This window comes from Gekko japonicus, unplaced genomic scaffold (genome assembly GCF_001447785.1).
Source record: "Gekko japonicus isolate JY-2015 unplaced genomic scaffold, Gekko_japonicus_V1.1 scaffold4011, whole genome shotgun sequence".
Lineage (NCBI taxonomy): Eukaryota > Metazoa > Chordata > Lepidosauria > Squamata > Gekkonidae > Gekko > Gekko japonicus.
This window is the reverse complement of record NW_015165358.1, coordinates 39,435-62,380: the sequence shown is the minus strand read 5'-3', so window position 1 is coordinate 62,380 and position 22,946 is coordinate 39,435. Positions and strand designations below refer to the sequence as shown.

Below are 22,946 nucleotides of genomic sequence, written 5' to 3'. Positions count from 1 at the left end.
ATTTGACTCCGTTAATCTGTTTCAAAAGTTGGTATGAACTGTTCGGACTCTCGATACTTCAATGTGTAAAGGATCAGTTTTTTTTTTTTAACATATTGGATTTACATTATATTTTATATATGATAAAATAAATAAACTATATTAAAAATAAATAAATAAATACCTTAAAAAAAAAAAGGGAATTAGATAAGCCTATGGAGCAGAGGTCCATCAGTGGCTATTAGCCACGAGGTATAGATAGGGACTCTGGGGCAAGTGATGCTCTGTCTTCTTGGTGCTTGGGGGGGTCAACAGTGGGAGGGCTTCTAATGTCCTGGCCCCACTGGTGGACCTCCTGATGGCACCTGGTATTTCTGGCCACTGTGTGATACAGAGTGTTGGACTGGATGGGCCTTTGGCCTGATCCAACATTGGCGTCTCTTACGTTCTTATGATTCTTTTTATGAAAGACTGAAAACTCACTGGGTGATCATTTCCTCTCCGGATCTTTGCCCCTCCACCTGGTCCAGTACCCCACCCCTCACCTATTACTTGCCTGTTGTGCCTGCAGGGATATAGTCAGGTTGGCCTGGAAGAGTAAAACTGGTGCACACAGAGTCGAATTCAAATTCTCTTCTCTTTTTTCATGGTGAAAAGGACCAGTGACTGCCAAACCCGACCTGATCTCCTGGCTGGAAGGAGACGAAGAGGTGTTCTTCCTGTTCTCGGCTGAAGAGGAAGGACTGGCAGGTTTGTGGTGGGACGGTGTGTTGCTTCTTCTTCCTTCCTAGGGCGGGTGGGTTTCTTGTATGACCTTCTTTATCCTAAGAGCTGGTTTTCCTCCAAAGAGCTGGAGTGAGTTCTGATTGGTGAAAAGGTTCCTGTGGAGGTTGAGGAGCAAAGAATAAAGCAATCTATAGCTTGCATCACTGCCTGAGGAGAAACTCCCTGGCTTGTGGATTAGTTTTTGAGAAGCCCCTCTGAACCCCTGATCCTTCTGTAACAGTATAAGACCAGATTACCAGCAAAGGCTTTTGAAAGTGTGTCTAGACACCAGGCTTCTGAATTCTTGCACTCCGCACCACAGTTAATGTAGTCCATTCTCTCATGTTCCTGCTCTGTTCTTCACACTGTTCATGATAAGTGTCTCTTTCTTTCAGCTGGGGGTATGCAGAGAATTCAGGGAGATGCAGAACAATATCAGTGCCCGGAGTATGGAGAGCGTGGAGAAACCATATGAATTCCTGAAATGCTTCAAGCAGAGTGGAAGCCTAATGCATCACTGGAGAATTCACACAGGGGAGAAACCATATCTATACCTCAAATGTGAGGAAAGCTTCAAGCAGAGTGGAAGCCTTAGGTATCATCAGAGAACTCACACAGGGGAGAAACTGTATAAATGCCTTGAATGTGGAAAAAGCTTCAAGCAGAGTGGAGGCCTTAGGTATCATCAGAGAATTCACACTGGGGAGAAACCATATAAATGCCTGGAATGTGGAAACGGCTTTACGAGCAAAAAACCCCTTACTTGCCATCAAATAATTCACACTGGGGAGAAACCATATAAATGTCTGGAATGTGGGAAAAGCTTCACACGGAAGAATACTCTAACTTTCCATCAAAGAATTCACACAGGGGAGAAACCATATAAATGCCTGGAGTGTGGGAAAAGCTTTCGACAGAAGTCTAAATTAACTGTCCATCAAAGAATCCACACAGGTGAGAATCCATATAAATGCCTGGAGTGTGGAAACAGCTTTACTAGCAAACAAAGCCTTATTTACCATGAAAGAATTCATACAGGAGAGAAACCATATAAATGTCTTGAGTGTGGAAAAAGCTTTCCACGGAAGGATATGCTAACTTTCCATCAAAGAATTCACACAGGGGAGAAACCATATAAATGCCTGGAGTGTGGAAACTGCTTTATTAGCAAACAAAGCCTTACTTACCATGAAAGAATGCATACAAGGGAGAAACTGTATAAATGTTTGGAGTGTGGAAAAAGCTTTCCACGGAAGGATATGCTAACTTTCCATCAAAGAATTCACACAGGGGAGAAACCATATAAATGCCTGGAGTGTGGAAACTGCTTTACTAACAAACAAAGCCTTACTTACCATCAAAGAATTCATACAGGGGAGAAACCCTATAAATGCCTACAGTGTGGAAAGTACTTTAATAGCAAAGGAGGCATTACTTACCATGTAAGAATTCATACAGGGGAGAAACCCTATATATGCCTGGAGTGTGGAAAGTCCTTTAGTAGCAAAGGAGGCCTTACTTACCATGAAAGAATACATACAGGGGAGAAACCCTATAAATGCCTGGAGAGTGGAAAGTACTTTAATAGCAAAGGAGGCATTACTTACCATGTAAGAATTCATACAGGGGAGAAACCCTATATATGCCTGGAGTGTGGAAAGTCCTTTAGTAGCAAAGGAGGCCTTACTTACCATGAAAGAATACATACAGGGGAGAAACCCTATAAATGCCTGGAGTGTGGAAAGTACTTCAGTAGCAAAGGAGGCCTCACTCACCACGAAAGAATTCATACAGGGGAGAAACCATACACATCCATGGTATGGCAACAGTTTTCCACGGAAGGAGACACTAACTTAGCAAACTGCGGAGTAAGCGTAGAAATGCCTGGAGTGTGGGAAGAAAAGGAGACTGTAAAATTAGAAACCAACCTTATTTCCATCATTAAAATACTGTCTTAAACCATTCTTTTTCAGTAGAAAAGAGGAAGAGTCCAGTCTAGATATCTGAAGAAGTGAGCTGTGACTCATGAAAGCTCATCTCCTGCCACAAATTTAGTTAGTCTTTAAGGTGCTACCAGGCTCTTGCTCTTTTATACTGTGACATTAACACAGCTATCTATTGCATTCTGTTTCACACCTTTTGTGGAATGCTAGAACTGTAGGTCTTCCTCAACTTGTTGGGCAGGACATTCCCCCAAGTGGGAGCCACATAAGTGAATTCTTCTGCATGTGTTGCTCTCCATCTCACCCATTATTGTTACACAGATGAGAAAAGCAGCAGCACTAAATCGTATTGAGAGAAGCAGTCCTGTAGCTCTGTAGAGCTTAAGCCCTGAAAGACTTTGTCAGTGATATTGACATAAACTGAAAAACTGTACAATCTCCAAAGAAGCAACTCACTTATGTGTCAGAGACATTCTGTTCCTTACCCCCAAATAATCAAGCTGCAACTTTCTGTACCAGTTAGAGATTCTGACTTCATGGGTGGACCCATGTAGAGTGCATTGCTGTAGATTGTCTGCCTGGTTACTGTGGCTTTAACTTTCATTGTGTGTATCGATTCTATTCTGAGCATTCCCTGTATTCTGAGGAGAATCAAATGTTGTGCTTCGATAAAATGTATATGATGTAGTTAAATAGCGTTGAACTGGATGTTTTCTCTTACGTCCTTACTTTCTTCCCCCATCTTTCAATATAGAGATATCTGGGAATTCCAGCGTGAACCTTTCTCTGCTTAGCATTCAAAAGGAACTGCGTAAAAATACATAAGGAATAAGATTGCAGATGTGGGACAACACAAGTCAGCTCCAATGTTCCCTCGGCTCACATCTTTTTGTCTTAGCTCAGGAAGGATGGCTCCAGAGCAAACTAATTTATGCAGCAGCCAAATCGCTTGCTCACAACTTTAATGCCAGTAGAATGTGTAACTCCTGCAACTACACATATACTTAAACACAGACATAAGAGAGGCAAAACAACCAATGCACTTTAACATTTAAAATAAACTCTTTATATAAACAAAGCATGGAATTTTTCAGATAAATCCTCATTCATTCCTGGTTGGTTGCTATTACTTCATAGCAACGCATCTTCAGGATATTACCGAGTACAGATATCTTCAGCATCCACAAGGATGCACAGAACAGGAAAAAAACACTAAGCACATAGATAATGCATATATTGTAGGTCCATATGTTGTAAGCTCACAGATACGGGAACAGCATATGAGGTTTCCAGGCTGTACTTGGGAGGCTGCAGCTCTTCTCAGTTGAATCCAGGATTTACCTGCAATAATTCAAGGCCGGCCTTAACACAGCAAAGCCTATACAGGCCTGTCCCCAAACTTCTAATGATGTTGCCTCTTTCTGGGCCAGGCTGAACTGCTCGGTTGCATTAACAAACAGAATGCTAAGGAAGATATATTGCTGCCCCGGCCACACGGGCCGGAAAATGCGGGGGAGAAGCGTGGCTGTTTGACCCGGAGCAAAATAACGCGCGGCCGCCCGATCACACGTCCCGTCGAGTTCCCGTGGTTAGGGTGCGAGGTGCTGATCACACGGGTATCCTGCAGCGCGGCGAAGAAGCGGCTCTGCGCGATCACACCAGCGATCGCCAGCCGCCGCTTTCGTGGCAAACGGGATTTTTTTTTCTCACCAAAAGGTGAGCATGCGCATGATCGTTTGTGTGCATTCTGTGAAGACTTTTAAAAAAACCTAACTGGTTTGCGACGGGACTAGGACGGGACGTGATCAGACACCCGCCCTTGCCCTGCGTTTTCCAGAAACTAGTACATCGTAAGTACTAGTTTTTTACTCTGTATCTTCAGCACGAAGCCACGGGTTAGCCACGGGTGCACTACACTTCCCAGATGTTGCGGTGTGATCGCGCCCAGAAAATCCGCCTATCATCTGTCTCTGTAGCGCGGCAAATGCTTCGTGTGACAGTTTTAAAAGGACCAATAACTATAAAATTACATATTTTCACAATCATATGAAATTACTATTAAGAATCTTAATAGTCCCAAACCAACATTGAATAACTTCCCAAGAAGTAACTTCACCTCTGTTTGGAAGGATCTCTAATAATTACATTGGTTAACAGCATTTACCTGCAATAATTCTGGTAGCTATGCTGCCATGGTGGTTGGGGAGTTGATTCTGTGTCTTGTTAATTGCTATTGCATTCCTATCCCTGCTGTTATGCCTTTGCTGAAATACCTCAATCATGTCACCCCTCAGTCGTCGTTTCTCCAAGCTAAAGAGCCCTAAGCGCCTTAACCTTTCCTCATAGGGAAAGTGTTCCAACCCTTTTATCATTCGAGTTGCCCTTTTCTGCACTTTTTCCAAAGCTATAATATCCTTTTTAAGGTGTGGTGACCAGAATTGCACACAGTATTCCAAATGAGGTCTCACCATTGATTTATATAGGGGCATTATTATATTGGCTGATCTGTTTTCAATACCCTTCCTAATAATCCCCAGCATAGCATTTGCCTTCTTTATTGCAGTCACACACTGTCTTGACATTTTCAGTGAGTTATCTACTACAACTCCAAGATCTCTCTCTTGATCAGTCTCTGCCAGTTCAGACCCCATCAACGTGTATTTATATTTAGGATTTTTGGCTCCAATGTGCATCACCTTGCACTTGGCCACATTGAACCCCATTTGCCATGTTGACGCCCACTTGCCCATCTTTGACAGATCCCTTTGGAGTGCCTCACAAGCGTGCTGGTCTTTTTGCACTTTTTGGGTGTCCTTTGGGTTCTCCTACCTGAGCAGGGTAGCTGTGAAGATGTTCCCCAAATTGACCTCCAGTGCTGGGATAATGGGATGCAGCTTCCTTCCTGAGTGCTCCCTTCCTGTACTGAGATCTGATTGGCTGAGGCAGCGGACATCCCACTATGGCCTCCCCCACCGACCAACTCAAATAACAGGCCTCTCGCAACCAGTTAAACCTGTCTGAATTGTGGTTGTGTTTTAATGTTTATTATCGTTTTAAATGGTTTAAATTTTTAACTGTCTCTATTGAATGGAAGGGGCGGGCTATAAATACAAATGATAAATACTAAGGAGCATCTAATGATGAAAATGAGCGATCCCCTACAGTTTCCAATACCGTTTTAATATTCAGACTCTGAAAGCCTTCATCTAGCATAAAGGTAAAGGTTCCCTTGCTCGAAAGCCAGTCGAATCCGACTCTAGGGTTGTGGTGCTCATCTCCGTTTCAAAGCCGAAGAGCCAGCGCTGTCCGAAGACGTTTTCGTGGTCATGTGGCCGGCATGACTAAACACCAAGGCGCACAGAACGCTGTTCCCTTCCCACCGAAGTGGTACCTATTTATCTACTTGCAATTTCTTGCTTTCGAACTGCTAGGTTGGCAGGAGCTGGAACTAGAGAGGGGAGCTCACCCCATCATGCGGCACCCGGGTCTCGAACCGCTGAACTACTGACCTTCCACAGCCTGCAGTTCAGCGTCTTAACCACTTGAGCCACCGCAGCTCCTTCATCTAGCATACCACAACTGAAAAAAAGCACATTTGCTTTGCTGATTTTATTTTATTTATATGCCTTATATAAGTGCGCGGACTCTAATCTGGGAGAACCGGGTTTGATTCCCCCCACTCCTCCACTTGCAGCTGCAGGTTTATCCTTGCAGGAGAGGTGCAAAAAATTCTCTTTGAACCAACTGGCATAAACCCCAGTTTCTTTCCTGATATATATATATATATTTGTGGTGGTGGGGAAGGCGGCAGACGTGCGGCCCGAGCCTTGGATGTGGGCGGATCGTCATTTATATGATCTGATGTCCCGGGACATTTCTCCGCCTTTCCTTTCTCTCTCCCCGGTCGCTTTTTGAGATCCTCTCCAAGAGTTAAACGGAGAGAGTCCTCCATCCTAGAGAGGCCCGGATGGGGGCAGGAGTCTGCAATGCAAGACCCAAAGTGAAGAGAAAGAAGGAGGGGGTGCACTTTATTGGGGGGGAGAGACCCCCCCCCTCGATCCGAAAAGTCGCTTTGTGCAGAGGCAAAGAAACCCCCCAAGGAAGCTCCGGGGAAGAAAGACTGGCAGGAGATGTGCAAAAGGAAAGGAACGTCCTTGCCCTTTGGGGCCGGGGTGGGTGAGGTTAGTGAGTTAAACCTGGGGAGGAGCAGGACATTTTAGGTGGTGGGGGGGGAATACCCCCCCCCACTCCTTCTGCCCCTCCATTTCTTCCCCACCCAGCCCCAAGGTGGCTTTGGCTTCTTCGCCCATCGGGTTCTCCAACAATGCAGGACACAATGCAGCCATGTCCTTTGCTCTTTGGGAAGCTAGGTTTTTTTTTGGGGGGGGGGCGTTGGGTTGCTAAATCTGGATTGGAATATTAGTGGAGATTTGCCGTGCGGTGCCCCGGGGAGGGTTTGGGGGAGGCAGGAAGCTCCGTGAAATTCAGCGTTTGTTAAGTGTAAAGTGATGCACATTTAGACCAAAAAAATCCCAACTTCAAGTCTAGGCCGATGGGGTCTGAACCAATGTTCCCTCTAAGCTGTGGAGTCTTGTGAGCAAAAATTCTACTTGGTGAGCGACTGGCATTAAAGTTGTGAGCGAGCGATTTGGCTGCTGCATAAATTAGTTTGCTCTGGAGCTATCTTTCCTGGGCTAAGACAAAAATGTGTGAGCTGGAGGCTAAAAAACTGTGAGCTAGCTCACACTAACTCGGCTTAGAGGGAACACTGGTCTGAACTTGTCGAGACTGAGAAGGGAAAAGGTCTTGGGGTCGCAGTCAATGTTCCCTTTAAGCTGTGGAGTCTTGTGAGCAAAAATTCTGCTGGCATTAAAGTTGTGAGCAAGCGATTTGGCTGCTGCATAAATTAGTTTGCTCTGGAGTCCTCCTTCCTGAGCTAAGACAGAAATCTGTGAGCGGGAGGCTAAACAACTGTGAGCTAGCTCACACTAACTCAGCTTGGAACACTGGTTGCAGTGGAGAGCTCAAGGGGTCAACCCAGTGCGCGGCAGCGGCGAAAAGCAAACTCTGTGTTAGGGATTGTTAGGAAAGGGATTGAGACGAAAATGGCCGATATTGTAATGCCCCAGTACGGAACTCTGGGGCGGCCTCATTTGGAATTCCAACTACAGTTCCGGTTACCATATCTCAAAAAGGACATCACAGAGCTGGGAGACGTACAGAGGAAGGCGTTTGAGATGATGAGGGCGTTCACTGGGAGCAAAGGCTGGAGAGCAGTGCTCCCTCTAAGCTGTGGAGTCCTGTGAGCAAAAATTCTACTTTATGAGCTACCGGCATTAAAGTTGTGAGTGAGCGATTTGGCTACTGCATAAATCGGTTTGCTCTGGAACCATCCTTCCTCAGTTAAGATAAAAGTGTCTGAGCCGGAGGCTAAAAAACTGTGAGCTAGCTCACACTAACTCGGCTTAGGGGGAACGCTGCTGGAGAGACCGGGACTTTTCAGTTTAGAAAAGAGATGACTGGGGGTGAGAGAGATTCATGAAATTATGCACGTGGTGGTGAGAGTTGACCAAGAACTTTTCCCCCCTCTCCCAAAAGACTAGAACGAGAAACTGACGGGCAGTAGGTTCGGGATGGACAAAAGGCAATAAAACTACTTTACACAGAGAGTGATTAAAATGTGGCATTTGCTGCCAGAGGATGGCCACAGAAATAAACAGCTTGAAAGGGGGCCTAGATTCATGGAGGATCAGTCTATCAGTGTCTACTATAGCCACGGTGACTGAGGGGAACCTCCACGTTCAGAGCCAATAAGCCTCTGGATCCCAGAGCCAGGAGATAACATCTGGGAAAGGCCTCGGCCTCTGTGCCCTCTCTTTGACCATCCAAAGGAGCTGGTTGGCCACTGTGTGAGGATGCTGGACTAGATGGACTGTTGCTCTCATCCAGCAGGGCTCTTCTTGTGCTCTCCAAAAGCAGCCATTTTCTCCAGGGGAACTCATCTCTGTATTCTGGAGTTGAGCTGTAATTCAAGGACATCTCTAGGCCCCACCTGGAGGCTGGCAACCCTAAACCCTCTGCCTTTCTTCTTCTCCTCCCTTTTCCATTTGGAAATGCTGCTCCTCTGAGTAGGCAGTTTTGCTGCTCTTCTGTCTGTGTGGAAAGGGGGGGGGGGCTTCCCTCCAAGGCTACCAGAGATTATGCCCGAGAGTAGCATGAGAGTTTTCAGGGTCAGCTGTGCCAGTCGCCGGACGGAAGCAAAGAGACAAGGTGTGCCTTGAAGACGTGTGCCTCTGACCTGATTCACGCAAGCGGAGACAGCGGGCAGAAGCTTTATCCCTGCACTGCTAGCTTTCTATGTGCAGGGAGTTCTGTTCTTCCATTATTCAGAGGAACAGTGATCGTTTCCCAGATCGGGGCCGGAATCTCTCGCCTGCCTTCCTGAGCCAGGCAGTCCCGTTCTAGCACCTCAGGGGCCTTCCCACCTCCTGATTTCTCCTCAATATGTGGAGCAGGCGGGGGGGGGGTCTTGGCATCTGTCAGAGGGGAATGGCGCGGCTTCTCGCAGAGTCAGCGACTTACCGCCCAGGGATGGAGTTTGGGAGTTTTTTGGGTTTTTTTACCACATTTATTTATCATATTTTCAGTCAAATTACAAACATTTCTCTTTGATTACATATACATTTAGAGTCTTTAAATCAAATTACATGTCATATAGCAAACTATTGTCTCCTTTTCTTATTACTTTTTTACATGTTTAATCCAGTTATATACCCTTAACCATCTTTTGTTCTGTATTTTTTGGTCTTTATCCTGAAATATTAAACTTAAATTATCCATTTGTGCTAGTTCTAATAATTTTACTATTAAGTCCTCTTTTGAGGGTATTTTATCCATTCTCCAATTTTTTGCCACTAATATTCTCGCAGCTGTTATAATATATACTAATAAATATACATCTTGCTTATCATAACCTTTTGGAATTATATTCAATAGGTAGGTTTCTGGTGTTAACACGACATCTAGATTCAATATTTCTAGAACCATTTTCCAGTATATTTGAATTTTATTGCATTTCCACCACATGTGGTAAAAGGTCCCCACGTTCAACTTACATTTCCAACAATTGTCGGATATTTGTGGATAGCACTTCGCAGTTTTATCTGGGGAGAGTTTGGGAGTTTTCAGTTTAAAAAAGGAGACGACTAAGGGGGGGAACGTGAGAGAGGTTTATAAAATGAGGCATGGGGTGGGGAGAGTTGATGAAGAGGACTTTTTCTCCCTCTCCCAAAAGACACGAACTCGAGTATGTCCTTAACCCCAGGATCTCGATTTGTGCTCTGAATCAAACCTGGAGAGAGAGAGAGTCACTCTGGGGACTGGAACAGAAATGAAAGGTGTGTCCAAAAAAAGTCTTCCCACCATGTGCCTTTTTCACCCTTCCAGGCAGGAGTGGAAAGAGACCCTCGACACCTTCTTCGTGATCTCTGAGTGGTGAGGGGGAAACACCCACCATGCGGCCTGCTCAGGTAAAGGGGGAGGGGGGGCGATTACTGAGGAGACGGGAATGGCTTCTTCTCTGTCACAGTGTTCCCTATGAGCTGCATTCGTGCGAGCTAGCTCACAGTTACTTAGCCTCCAGCTCACACATGTTTGTCTTGGCTCAAGAAGGATGGCTCGAGAGCCAACTAGTTTATGCAGTAGCCAGATCGCTCGCTCACAACTTTAATGCCAGTAGCTCACAAAGAAGAATTTTTGCTCACAAGACTCCACAGCTTAGAGGGAGCATTGGTCACAAGGCTCAATGACCTGGGCACCTTGCCCTTAGTTCTGCTCAACGTCGGTCTTGGATTGCGTCTGCAGAGAGGCCCCAACACGGACAAAACAATACCAGTTACCAGAGGTCATTTCGTAGAAAAAGAGGTGCAGGAGCTCATTAGCGTAACTCATTAGCATAACTCATTTGCATATGCCACACCCCCTGACATCACCAGAAGTGTGTCAGAAGGCAACACCCACCGCTCAGGCTACACTGGACTGTTTTGGATTGGTAGCTATTGGGGGGGGGGGACGTGCAGATCTGTCCTCGCAGAGGAGGGAGAGCTTGTACCTGAATAAAACTTGGCCTTAAAGGTGCTACTGGACTGTTTTGGATGGGGGGGGACCTCTGCAACTTACCTGGCTGCTTCTTGCTCTGTCTGAGGGCTGCTGGGAGCAGGGGGTGTGGCTTGTTGCATGCACCCGCCCCCTGGGCTCTTTACTGCCGGAGCTCCGCTCCTGTGCGCTCCTGTAGGAAATGACCCCTGCTGGTTACCCACCTCCAGGTGAGGCCTAGATCTCTCCGGGAAATCATAACTGGTCACTAGAATACAGAGATTTGAGCAGACGTTTTGGCATCAGAACTCTGATGACCTCCCCACCCCCAAATTCCGCCCTCTACCAGCAACACCCCAAATCTTGATGAATTTCCAAAACTGGAATTCGCAGCCCTAGTGGAGGGCTATAGATGCGGAGTTTTGCGGGAAGTCCCTCAGCCAAGCCAAATAGAAGGGGTGTGTGTGTGGGAGGGGGTATTTTCTGTGGAGCGCCTGGCAGAAGCCCAGTTTGCAATTCTTGACAGTTGGAAAGTGGCTGTTGAGAAAGCCCTTTATAAAAGTCTTGTCAGGTTTGCTTGTGCTGTAGGGAGAACGATCCATGTTTCTACCAGTACCTGTTGGGAGAAAGAAGCAACTTTGCTCTCTCCCTAGAAACAGAAAGGCCAGAAGATTTGGAAGTCACTGTGGGACAAAATTTTTTATTATTTATTTGATTCAGTTATACCCCGTCTTTCTCTCCAACGGGGACCCAACATGAATTACACATAATCCCCTCCTGGCTGCTGCTGCTCAGAAATCATTTTAATACCCATGTTTGGATTTATTGCTCATGAACCAATTTCCCAGGGATGGGAAGGATTACTTTCTTCTTCCTCTTCCTCCTCCAGGGCCCGGTGTCCTTCGAAGAGGTGGCCGTGTATTGCCCCCGGGGGGAGTGGGCCCTGCTGAGCCCGGCCCAGAGAGCTCTCTACAAGGAGGTCATGCTGGAGAATTTTGGGAACGTGGCCGCTCTGGGTAAGGAGGATCCTTTTCTCCTCAGTGCTGTGGAGTGTGGCGATGAGTCTTCTGTGTTCCTAGTTAGAAGGTCGCTGTTGAGGAGGGGTGTGTTCAGGCCCTTTGGTGAAGTAATGCCTGTCCAAAGTCCCCAGCCCAGCCCAGGCAAAGGACTTTTGGGTGGAAGGGCTGTAGCATAACAAAATTCCAAAAACCCTAGCGTGAGGCTGCCCTCACGCTAGTCTAGTAGCCTACCCACCACGCAGTGTTCCCTCTAAGCTGAGTTAGTGTGAGCTAGCTCATAGTTTTTTAGCCTCCAGCTCACACATTTTTGTCTCAGCCCAGGAAGGAGGGCTCCAGAGCAAACTAATTTATGCAGTACCCAAATCGGTCACTCACAACTTTAACGCCAGTAGCTCACAAAGTAGAATTTTTGCTCACCAGACTCCACAGCTTAGAGGGAGCATTGCCCACCAGCCATTTTTATCTATCCCAACAGCTTAGGATCAAAAGGGCCAAGTCTCCCAGCATTTCAGGGAAATCAACAAGAAAGTCAGCCCCTGCAGGGTGGGCCTGCAGATCGAGTTTCCCAGAGAAAAGACAGTTACCTGGTGGTTGGTCACTGGGTCAAAACACTGGAATTAGGTTTGTCGTCTGTTCAAGTAAAAGTAAAATTTAATTATTTTATTGAGGTGCAGAGATATTTTGAAAAGAACAAGACTATTTATGTCGGTTCAATTTCTATCCCCCCCTCCTGCAAGAGATTAAAACTATAAATTTAACCCTTAATCGATGGCGATCAAACTGCATCACAACTATTACGATGGTGCCCTGGCGTTAGAGAATTAAAGGCAGAAAGGGCTAGATCCCGTATGGGACTGCAGATGGTAAGTATCCTACCTTGGGTAAACCAAGGCAGTTATCGTTCTGTGTCCTCAAAGATTAAAGACCATGGTACAGATGGTAATAAGGAGGTAACAGGACGGTAAGAGGAGAGGCCAGATGATATTCGACGTCCACTGTCTCACCCAAAAGCTTGGTGCAAGAGCTCTGCCTTACAGGCCCTGTGGAACTGTAAAAGACCCTCTGTGAGGGAAAACAAGAAATCTAGCTAACATCGTAGGGATTAACACCGTAGGAAACCTAGGCATTGAAATGCTGGCTAACACAGTGACACAACGATTCCAAGTTCCCAGAGGTTAACTCCATCTCAGGCTGAAGGTTCTCCGCATCAAACGGCTCTCTCTCTCTCCAGAGTTAGCCAGGGCCGGCAAGTTCTTTGGCCCTCTCGAGCCAGCAGTCAAGATGGCTGCCAGCAAGTCTCAACAAACTGAAAACCTGTCTTTATGGGTAAGGGTCCAATATGGTTCTGGGCCTGGAGAACCAATGAAAACCCTTAGAGGTGGTGTAACACTGTGTTGCCGGGCAAAAGACCTATAGGGTGACTTGACGGGATGAAAGGAAACGAAACTTACCGCAGATTTCCCTCAGCGCCTTTCCCACAGGTGAAACCCCTAGACCTCAATTGGTTGGAATGTGTTAACTGGAAGTTGGTGCCAGGCACTCACTCCTCCGTACAGCTGCATGTTATCTAGGAATAACAAGCGTTTGCTTAGCCGTGTCTCTTCTATCGCTGGGAACTCTTTCTAGGCCGCGTTTGAGGCCTGAACCAAAGTTCTTAAAATGACCTAAGTTTCTAGGGAGCCACTGTCTTCACAGTGCCATCCTGTCTTACACACCTGGCGAGGGTTCGGGGCACTCCGTGCAGAGACATGAGGCCCTGTCTAGAGGCCATTGGACCATGTGAGGGTGCATCAGAAGGGGCGCCAAGAGATGCTGGGTTGGAGAAAGTGGGTGGGTCCAAGCAGGGCCTTTCCCCCAGGCCGGCCTTAACCTCTCCTGTACTGCGATGTGACTGTGGAGGACACACGGATGGCTTCTCTGCGGGTCTCATAGGTTCTCGGCTCTCGGGCATGGTGCCTGAGACGCCTGGGCTGCTTGTTCTGAGAGACTTCGAACATCCATGTTGAGGGTCCTTTACCAGGACTGGCCCTGGATTTTTTACCTTGTTGAAGTTGTTGCAGCGCTTCCAGGGAAGGGGGGAAAGGGGTGTGTGGCGTCCTCTTAATGGGGAGGACTGTATTTCTCTTTAATTGTATATTTTGTGTTTACAAAATAGGTAGTTCCAGCTGCCATCAGGAATTTTAATAGATTCCAAATCCCCTCTTTGCTTCTGGTGTTGGTATTGTGACCCAGGGTCTAGACTTTCAAGGATCTATGTGGTCCTGAGGAATGATTGATATGAGTTCTGGGATATATTTAAATAAAATAGGATTTATTGAAAGAGGAACAAAATAAGAAGTTGGTTATTATGTAACTGGCTCGGAATGAGGTTCTTGTAAATATATTTGTCGACTGTATCACACACACTGTCAGTTTTAGTCCTTAAGATTCCACCCTGACAGGGAATCTCTCAGGCGACCACACAGTTTAATCTCTTGGTAAATTTAACTTCTTTTTAAAGTTTCACTATTGAAGATATATGCTGCTCTCTCTCTCAGATCCCACACAGAACTAACATATCCTCACTGACTGAACACCAACTGAACAATTCCAACTGATTTCTAACTAACTTTTATAACTGACTTTTCATAACTGACTCACCCACACCGATTCACTCAAAAACCCAACTCCTCCCACTCTCTGCCATCCAGCAGTCATACTCCACATGTCTCTCTCAATCATTCTACTCTGCATTCACTGCACTGCAACCAAGCAATTAAAGAGACACACACACTCTAACACAAGGAATCTTCACAGGGGGGAACGGGGTAAAATGATCTTCCCACGGAGTCTCATGACTCTGACAGCATTCCCTAATGCTCTGGAGCATTTTAGGTTTCCAAGTGGATTCTCTGGTGGGAGCTTGGAACATGAAGCTCCTAGAGATTATTGAGAAGGTTACCCCTCACAGAACGCTCCTGCCCTTAAGACAGAACCCAGCCCTGCAATTTACTACAGAAAAGAGAGACCTGAAAAGGACCAATAGATGTAATGCAGGGCCAACAGAGTAATTAACTCATGGAATTCTCTGCAATGGGAAGTAGTGGTGGATACAAGAATAGACAGCTTCAAGAGGGCATTAGATAAACACACGGAGCAGAGGTCTGTCAGTAGCTGTTAGCCACAAGGTGGAGATGGAACACACTGTCTGGGGAATTGATGTTGTGTATTCTTGGTGTCTTGGGGGCGGTTACAGCAGCAGGGCTTCTGAAATCCTGGCCCCACTGGTGGACCTCCTGATCCTATCTCTATCTGTTGTTGGACGGCCAGTCAGACTCTAGTCCGGGAGATCTGGAACTGCACTGAAAGCCATGGCTCGTTGGCTTAGACAGAACCGATTGAAATTGAATCCGCCGAAGACGGAGGTCCTGTGCCTGAGTCGGAGCGGTCCAAGGTTCGGGATCCCACTCCCGACCTTCGATGCGCCGGAGTTTGGGAGTCCTCCTGGATACCTCCCTAACGATGGAGGCCCAGGTAGCAGCCACTGCAAAGTCGGCCTTTTACCGCCTACAGCTGATTAAGCAGTTGGTTCCCTTCCTTGAACGCAATGACCTGGCGACAGTGATCCACGCATTGGTCACCTCAGGATTGGATTACTGTAGTGCTCTCTACATGGGGCTGCCCTTGGCCCAAATCCAGAAGCTGCAGCTGGTGCAAAACGCAGCGGCGAGGCTGTTGTGTCTTCCTATGCTGGAACACATCCAGCCCCCCCTAAAAACCTTGCCCTGCCTGCCTATAGCAGACCAGATATGGTTCAAGGTGCTGGTTCTTACCTTTAAAGCCCTATATGGCCAGGGATCTGCTTACCTAAGGGACTGCCTTTCCCTGCATGTACCCCAGTGAGCACTAAGATCGGGCTCCCCAAATCGCTCGGTTCTTCCGGGGCCTAAAGAGGCCAGGTTGGTCACAACGAGGGCCAGGGCCTTCTCTGTGGCAGCCCCTCACGAGTGGAACGAGCTCCCCGAAGACATCAGGGCCCTGCGGGACCTCTTACAGTTCCGCAGGGCCTGCAAAACGGAGCTCTTCCGCCAGGCTTTTAAGTAGGGTGCCGCCTCGATCACATGACCCTGGCCTGCAGGGATATAGTCAGGTTGGCCTGGAAGAGTCAAACTGGTGCACACAGAGTCGAATTCTAATTTTCTGCTCTTTTTTCATGGTGAAAAGGACCAGTGACTGCCAAACCCGACCTGATCTCCTGGCTGGAAGGAGAAGAAGAGCTGTTCTTCCTGTTCTCGGCTGAAGAGGAAAGACTGGCAGGTCTGTGTTGGGATGGGGCTTTGCTTGTGCTTTCTTCCTAGGGCTGGTGGGTTTCTTGTGTGACCTTCTTTATCCTAAGAGCTGGTTTTCCTCCAAAGAGCTGGAGTGAGTTGTGATTGGTGAAAAGGTGCCTGTGGAGGTTGAGGGGCAAAGAATAAAGCAACCTATAGCTTGCATCACTGCCTGAGGAGAAACTCCCTGGCTTGTGGATTCGTTTTTGAGAAGCCCCTCTGAACTCCTGATCCTTCTGTAACAGTATAAGACCAGATTACTTCAGGTGGAGTGATGACCTTACTTCTCACCAACGAACACAACGAGGGGAGAAACCATATAAATTCCTGAAATGCTTCAAGCGGAGTGGAAGCCTTATGCATCACTGGAGAATTCACACAGGGGAGAAACCATATCTATACCTCAAATGTGAGGAAAGCTTCAAGCAGAGTGGAAGCCTTATGTATCATCAGAGAACTCACACAGGGGAGAAACTGTATAAATGCCTTGAATGTGGAAAAAGCTTCAAGCAGAGTGGAAGCCTTAGGTATCATCAGAGAATTCACACTGGGGAGAAACCATATAAATGCTGGGAGTGTGGAAACTGCTTTACGAGCAAAAAAACCCTTACATGCCATCAAACAATTCATACAGGGGAGAAACCATATAAATGCCTGGAGTGTGGGAAAAGCTTTCGACAGAAGACTATATTAACTGTCCATCAAAGAATCCACACAGGTGAGAACCGATATAAATGCCTGGAGTGTGGGAAAAGCTTTCGACAGAAGACTATATTAACTGTCCATCAAAGAATCCACACAGGTGAGAACCGATATAAATGCCTGGAGTGTGGAAACTGCTTTGCTAGCAAACAAAACCTTACTTACCATGAAAGAAGTCATACCGGAGAGAAACCATATAAATGTCTGCAGTGTGAAAAAAGCTTTACACGGAAGGAAGCGCTAACTTTCCATCAAAGAATTCACACAGGGGAGAAACCATATAAATGTCTTGAGTGTGGAAAAAGCTTTCGACAGAAGAAGATATTAAATTTCCATCAAAGATTTCACACAGGTGAAAACCCATTTAAATGCCTGAAGTGTGGAAACTCCTTTGCTAGCAAACAAAGCCTTACTTACCATGAAAGAATACATACAGGGGAGAAACCATATAAATGCCTGGAGTGTGGAAACTGCTTTATTAGCAAACAAAGCCTTACTTACCATGAAAGAATACATACAGGGGAGAAACCATATAAATGTCAGAAGTGTGGGAAAAGCTTTCGGCAGAAGAAGATATTAACTGTCCATGAAAGAATCCACATAGATGAGAGCCCATATAAATGCCTGGAGTGTGGAAACTGCTTTACTAACAAACAAAGCCTTACTCACCATCAAAGAATTCATACAGGGGAGAAACCCTATAAATGCCTGGAGTGTGGAAAGTCCTTTAGTAGCAAAGGAGGCCTTACTTACCATGAAAGAATACATACAGGGGAGAAACCCTATAAATGCCTGGAGTGTGGAAAGTCCTTTAGTAGCAAAGGAGGCCTTACTTACCATGAAAGAATACATACAGGGGAGAAACCCTATAAATGCCTGGAGTGTGGAAAGTCCTTTAGTAGCAAAGGAGGCCTTACTTACCATGAAAGAATACATACAGGGGAGAAACCCTATAAATGCCTGGAGTGTGGAAAGTCCTTTAGTAGCAAAGGAGGCCTTACTTACCATGAAAGAATACATACAGGGGAGAAACCCTATAAATGCCTGGAGTGTGGAAAGTACTTCAGTAGCAAAGGAGGCCTCACTCACCACGAAAGAATTCATACAGGGGAGAAACCATACACATCCATGGTATGGCAACAGTTTTCCACGGAAGGAGACACTAACTTAGCAAACTGCGGAGTAAGCGTAGAAATGCCTGGAGTGTGGGAAGAAAAGGAGACTGTAAAATTAGAAACCAACCTTATTTCCATCATTAAAATACTGTCTTAAACCATTCTGTTTCAGTAGAAAAGAGGAAGAGTCCAGTCTAGACATCTGAAGAAGTGAGCTGTGACTCATGAATGCTCATCTCCTGCCACAAATTTAGTTAGTCTTTAAGGTGCTACCAGGCTCTTGCTCTTTTATACTGTGACATTAACACAGCTATCTATTGCATTCTGTTTCACACCTTTTGTGGAATGCTAGAACTGTAGGTCTTCCTCAACTTGTTGGGCAGGACATTCCCCCAAGTGGGAGCCACATAAGTGAATTCTTCTGCATGTGTTGCTCTCCATCTCACCCATTATTGTTACACAGATGAGCAAAGTAGCAGCACTAAATCTTATTGAGAGAAGCAGAGCTTAAGCCCTGAATGACTTTGTCAGTGATATTGACATAAACTGAAAAACTGTACAATCTCCAAAGAAGCAACTCACTTATGTGTCAGAGACATTCTGTTCCTTACCCCCAAATAATCAAGCTGCAACTTTCTGTACCAGTTAGAGATTCTGACTTCATGGGTGGACCCATGTAGAGTGCATTGCTGTAGATTGTCTGCCTGGTTACTGTGGCTTTAACTTTCATTGTGTGTATCGATTCTATTCTGAGCATTCCCTGTATTCTGAGGAGAATCAAATGTTGTGCTTCGATAAAATGTATATGATGTAGTTAAATAGCGTTGAACTGGATGTTTTCTCTTACGTCCTTACTTTCTTCCCCCATCTTTCAATATAGAGATATCTGGGAATTCCAGCGTGAACCTTTCTCTGCTTAGCATTCAAAAGGAACTGCGTAAAAATACATAAGGGATAAGATTGCAGATGTGGGACAACACAAGTCAGCTCCAGTGTTCCCTCTAAGCTGAGTTAGTGTGAGCTAGCTTACGGTTTTTTTAGCCTTTGGCTCACATCTTTTTGTCTTAGCTCAGGAAGGATGGCTCCAGAGCAAACTAATTTATGCAGCAGCCAAATCGCTTGCTCACAACTTTAATGCCAGTAGCTCACAAAGAAGAATTTTTGCTCACAAGACTCCACAGCTTAGAGGGAGCATTTGTCAACTCCTCCACCGAACATGGCTGGTCTCCTTTCACAATCCTTAGAGCAGGGATGTCGAACTCATTTGTTATGAGGGCCGGATCTGACATAAGTGAGACCTTGTTGGGCTGGGCCATGTGTGTCATAAAATTTAATGCCAGGTAGCGGAGATATAAACTTTATAAAGGACACAAACACAAAGGGTGTTTGTTTTTACTTAAAATGAAAACATGCTTAAAACATTAGCACTTGTAATATTTCGTTTATTTAACAATGTCTGATAACGGACACCTCTTGCTCTGACTTACTGCATCAAATGTGTGTGCTGTTGCAATCTTGAGTATGCTGTTAGGGTTTGTGTGTGTAAGCTGCAAACCTACAATGACGCTGTAGCAGCAGAACTGGAAGAAGAAACAGAAGACAGCCAGTGGGCCTGATAGAAGCCATCCGGGGGCCTGATGTGGCCCCCGGGCCGCATGTTTGACACCCCTGCTTTAGAGTGTGGTCCTGCAGGAATGATTTCATTAAACCAGGCCAAGGCATATCCCCTGGTACCTACTTCTGTCTCCAAATGCCTCAACAGGATGGCATCATCTACCGTATCCAGGCAGATCTAGGAGGAGCGATGAAGAAGCATAGTACTTTCCCTCCACCACCATGTCTCATGTGGTGCAGTAACTGGGACTGTGTCGTGCAGAGCTGAATTCCACCCCACCTCATCCACAAAACCTGTTGCTGTCTGAAGTCAGCCCAGAGGCAAGCAAGATGCAGCTCACAGAGATAGAACATTTACTAGATAAGCCTCCACCAAAAAGAGGCCTCATAGCAAAGCTCTACAAAGCTATTACTTCTTCACAAAACACTAGACCTCATAACTACCAATTAACATGGAATGCAGATCTCAAATCAATACTATCTGAGGAACAATGGGAAGAAATATGGCGAACACAGTCAAAAATTACCAAAACACTAGGATTACAAGAGACAAATCTTAAGATACTTACCAGATGGTACCTTACACCAACGAGATTATCCCACATTATCCCCTCGGCATCACCGCTCTGCTGGAAAGGTTGTGGCGAGAAGGCTGATTTTCTCTATAGCTGGTGGTCCTGCAAAGAAATACAGAAATACTGGAACAAAATTGTTCTCCAAATCAAACGAATAACAAACACCGACTTACCTTTAACACCGGAACTAATGCTTCTGCACCTTTGGCCACAAATTCGTCCCCCTGAATGTACTCAACACTTAGTTAACTTATTAGTGTTAGCAGCAAAAATGACCATAGCAAAAAATTGGAAAAATAAAAACTCACCAACATTATCGCAATGGATCAATAAGGTGTGGGACATCTTCATGCTGGAGAATCTCTCAATCTACGACTCAACAACTAAAAACGAATGTGAATTCCATAACCCACTCAGTATTTGGAGTCCCATCCTACAAAATATAACTTTAACACAATTTGATTGGTCAGACATAGCCAACGCAAAATTTAAAATAATGCTGTTTAACTAAGGATCATTTTATATCTGACTCCTCATAATCAGACCTGTAAAAGAAAAGTAATAAAATTTAGTTAAGTTTAGAGGAAGCATTTGTTATACACCTAACCTGTGTTTTAGTTTGTTTATGTATTGCTGGTTTACTTATTTTGGTAATATATTATAATGTATTGTTTTGTAAAAATCTCAATTAAAAAATATTGGGGGAAAAAAAAAGTCTGAAGTCAGCCCAGCTATGGCTCCGGTCACACGGGCCGGAAAATGTGGGGAGGAAGCGTGGCTGTTTGCCCCGGAGCAAAATAATGCGCAGTTGTGCAATCAGAGGTCCCGTTGAGGTTCCGTGGTTAGGGGGGAGGTGCTGATCACACGACCATCCTGCGGCGCAGCAAAGAAGCGGCGCGGCGCGATCACAGCAGCAACGCTAGGCGGCTGCTGCTGTGGCAAACGGGGTTGTGTATTTTTAAAAAACCGCAGTGTGCGCATGTGCCGTTGGGTGCTTTTTGGGACGGGACATGGGCGGGCGCCGGATGCCACGAACTACCACCGGAAACGCGATCAGACGCCCGCCCTTGCCCCGTGGTTTCCAGAAACTAGTACCTCGGAGGTACTCATTTTTTACAGCGCATCTTCAGCGGTAAGCCTCAGGTTAGCCACAGGAGCTCTACGCTTCCCAGATGTTGTGGTGAGATTGCGCCCGGAAAATCTGCCTATCCTCCGTCTGTGTAGCGTGGCTAATGCTCCGTGTGACCGCAGCCTATGTTCAGCAATCATATTTCTTTGTCCCCTGTCTTCTCTGCCTTTGCATAAAAGCTGTTGGTTTGAATGTTGTTCAGGCTTTGAACGGGGCATCCCTAGATCTCATAGAATGGGTGTCAGACCCCGGTCCAGTTACACTCAATAACTCTCGCTTTGGCAGTGATAAGTTTATTAGAGCATATGCAAGATCCAAAAGTCACCGTGTCAGAACGGAAGCCTTTTGGTTGGTACAATCGTATTATAGAAAAGCAAACAGGTCCCATCCAGCCCCCAAGCGTATGTCACATCCGCGCGTCGCCTAATTGCCATGCCAACCAGGAGAGATACACGTCCCGGTAATCTAGAGTCCGAGATGGTACAAGAATGTGTTCGAGGCCACTTCCCCTGGGAAAGGGAGAGGGGAGGAGAAGGGAATAGCTTGTGGGAAAGTCTCTGGTGAGAAAGTTACATCTTCTAAAAGCAAAGGTCACTCACTCCCACACCCCCCCCCCAACCATCATCGCAACCGAAGCAAGCATAGCATAGCAAGGTTTGACAATGGGAGGGCCCATGGCTCAGACGTGGAGCATCTGGAAGGTCCCAAGTTCAATCCATGGCAGTCTCCGCCAATGCTCCCTCTAAGCCGTGGAGTCTTGTGAGCAAAAATTCTACTTTGTGAGCTACTGGCATTAAAGTTGTGAGCGAGCGATTTGGCTACTGCATAAATTAGTTTGCTCTGGAGCCATCCTTCCTGAGCTAAGACAAAAATGTGTGAGCTGGAGGCTAAAAAACTGTGAGCTAGCTCACACTAACTCAGAGGGAACACTCCACTGGAAAGGATCCTGTAGCAGGTGATGTGAAAGACCGCAACCTGAGACCCTGGAGAGCCACTGTCAATAAACTTATGAAATCCCTCCTCCTGGGCCTGTCCTTCCATCTCCGTCTTCCTTGAGTTGTGTTACATGAAGGATTACTACAAATGTTATTTTTTAATGGGGAAGAACCGAATCGCTGTTCTCCTTTGAAGATGCAGAGAGTTATACCGGGTGTCCAGAAGATCGGCATCCAAACGAGGCACGACAGGATGAGGAAATGGCCAGGGAAGAGTCTGGCCAGCTCCCTTGGCGTTTATTTTTCTAGATGGTTAGCCATAACAATATAATAGAAGCCAATGTTGGATCTTTTGTGAGAGAGGGTGGGAGGCAAGAGGCAGGAAGCAATGAGCCACTGAGAGCTGGGAAAAGGCAAGCTAGGGTGCAGCTGCAGGAGCAGCCCTGGGAAAGGAAGCAGGAGAGTCAAGTTGTTTGAGGAGCTGGTTTTGAGCCCTTTGCGGGCCAGATCCAGCCTGCGGGCTGCATGTTTGACACCCCTGGCTTAAACGATCTCTCTGTCTGAAGGCATGCAGGAACTCCATTTGGATCAGCGGTTATCAGGAGAGGGGCTGAAACCATTCCTGTCCCTCTCCGGATTGGGTGAGTACATTGTTCTCAACCAAGGACTGGGACACCCTATTGACGGCCTCAAGGCTTTTCCCACAACAAAGCACAGCCCCCCCCCCCCCCCATCCTTACCCCAGGCAGGGGTACACAACCCCCGGCCG

The 22,946-nt window shown here is 46.2% G+C and overlaps 1 protein-coding gene across 1 annotated transcript in view; it reads left to right on the top strand.

The window, feature by feature from the left end:
* The window catches only part of LOC107109895 (zinc finger protein 91-like), a 51,612-nt gene extending 33,531 nt beyond the window's left edge, over positions 1-18,081 (top strand). Inside the window, exons 4-5 of the mRNA XM_015410602.1 lie at positions 1,244-2,701; positions 16,353-18,081. Of these exons, the coding sequence (XP_015266088.1) occupies positions 1,244-2,701; positions 16,353-18,081 (3,187 nt within the window). The remainder of the gene's footprint in view (positions 1-1,243; positions 2,702-16,352) is intronic.
* The last annotated feature ends 4,865 nt before the right edge of the window (positions 18,082-22,946 follow it).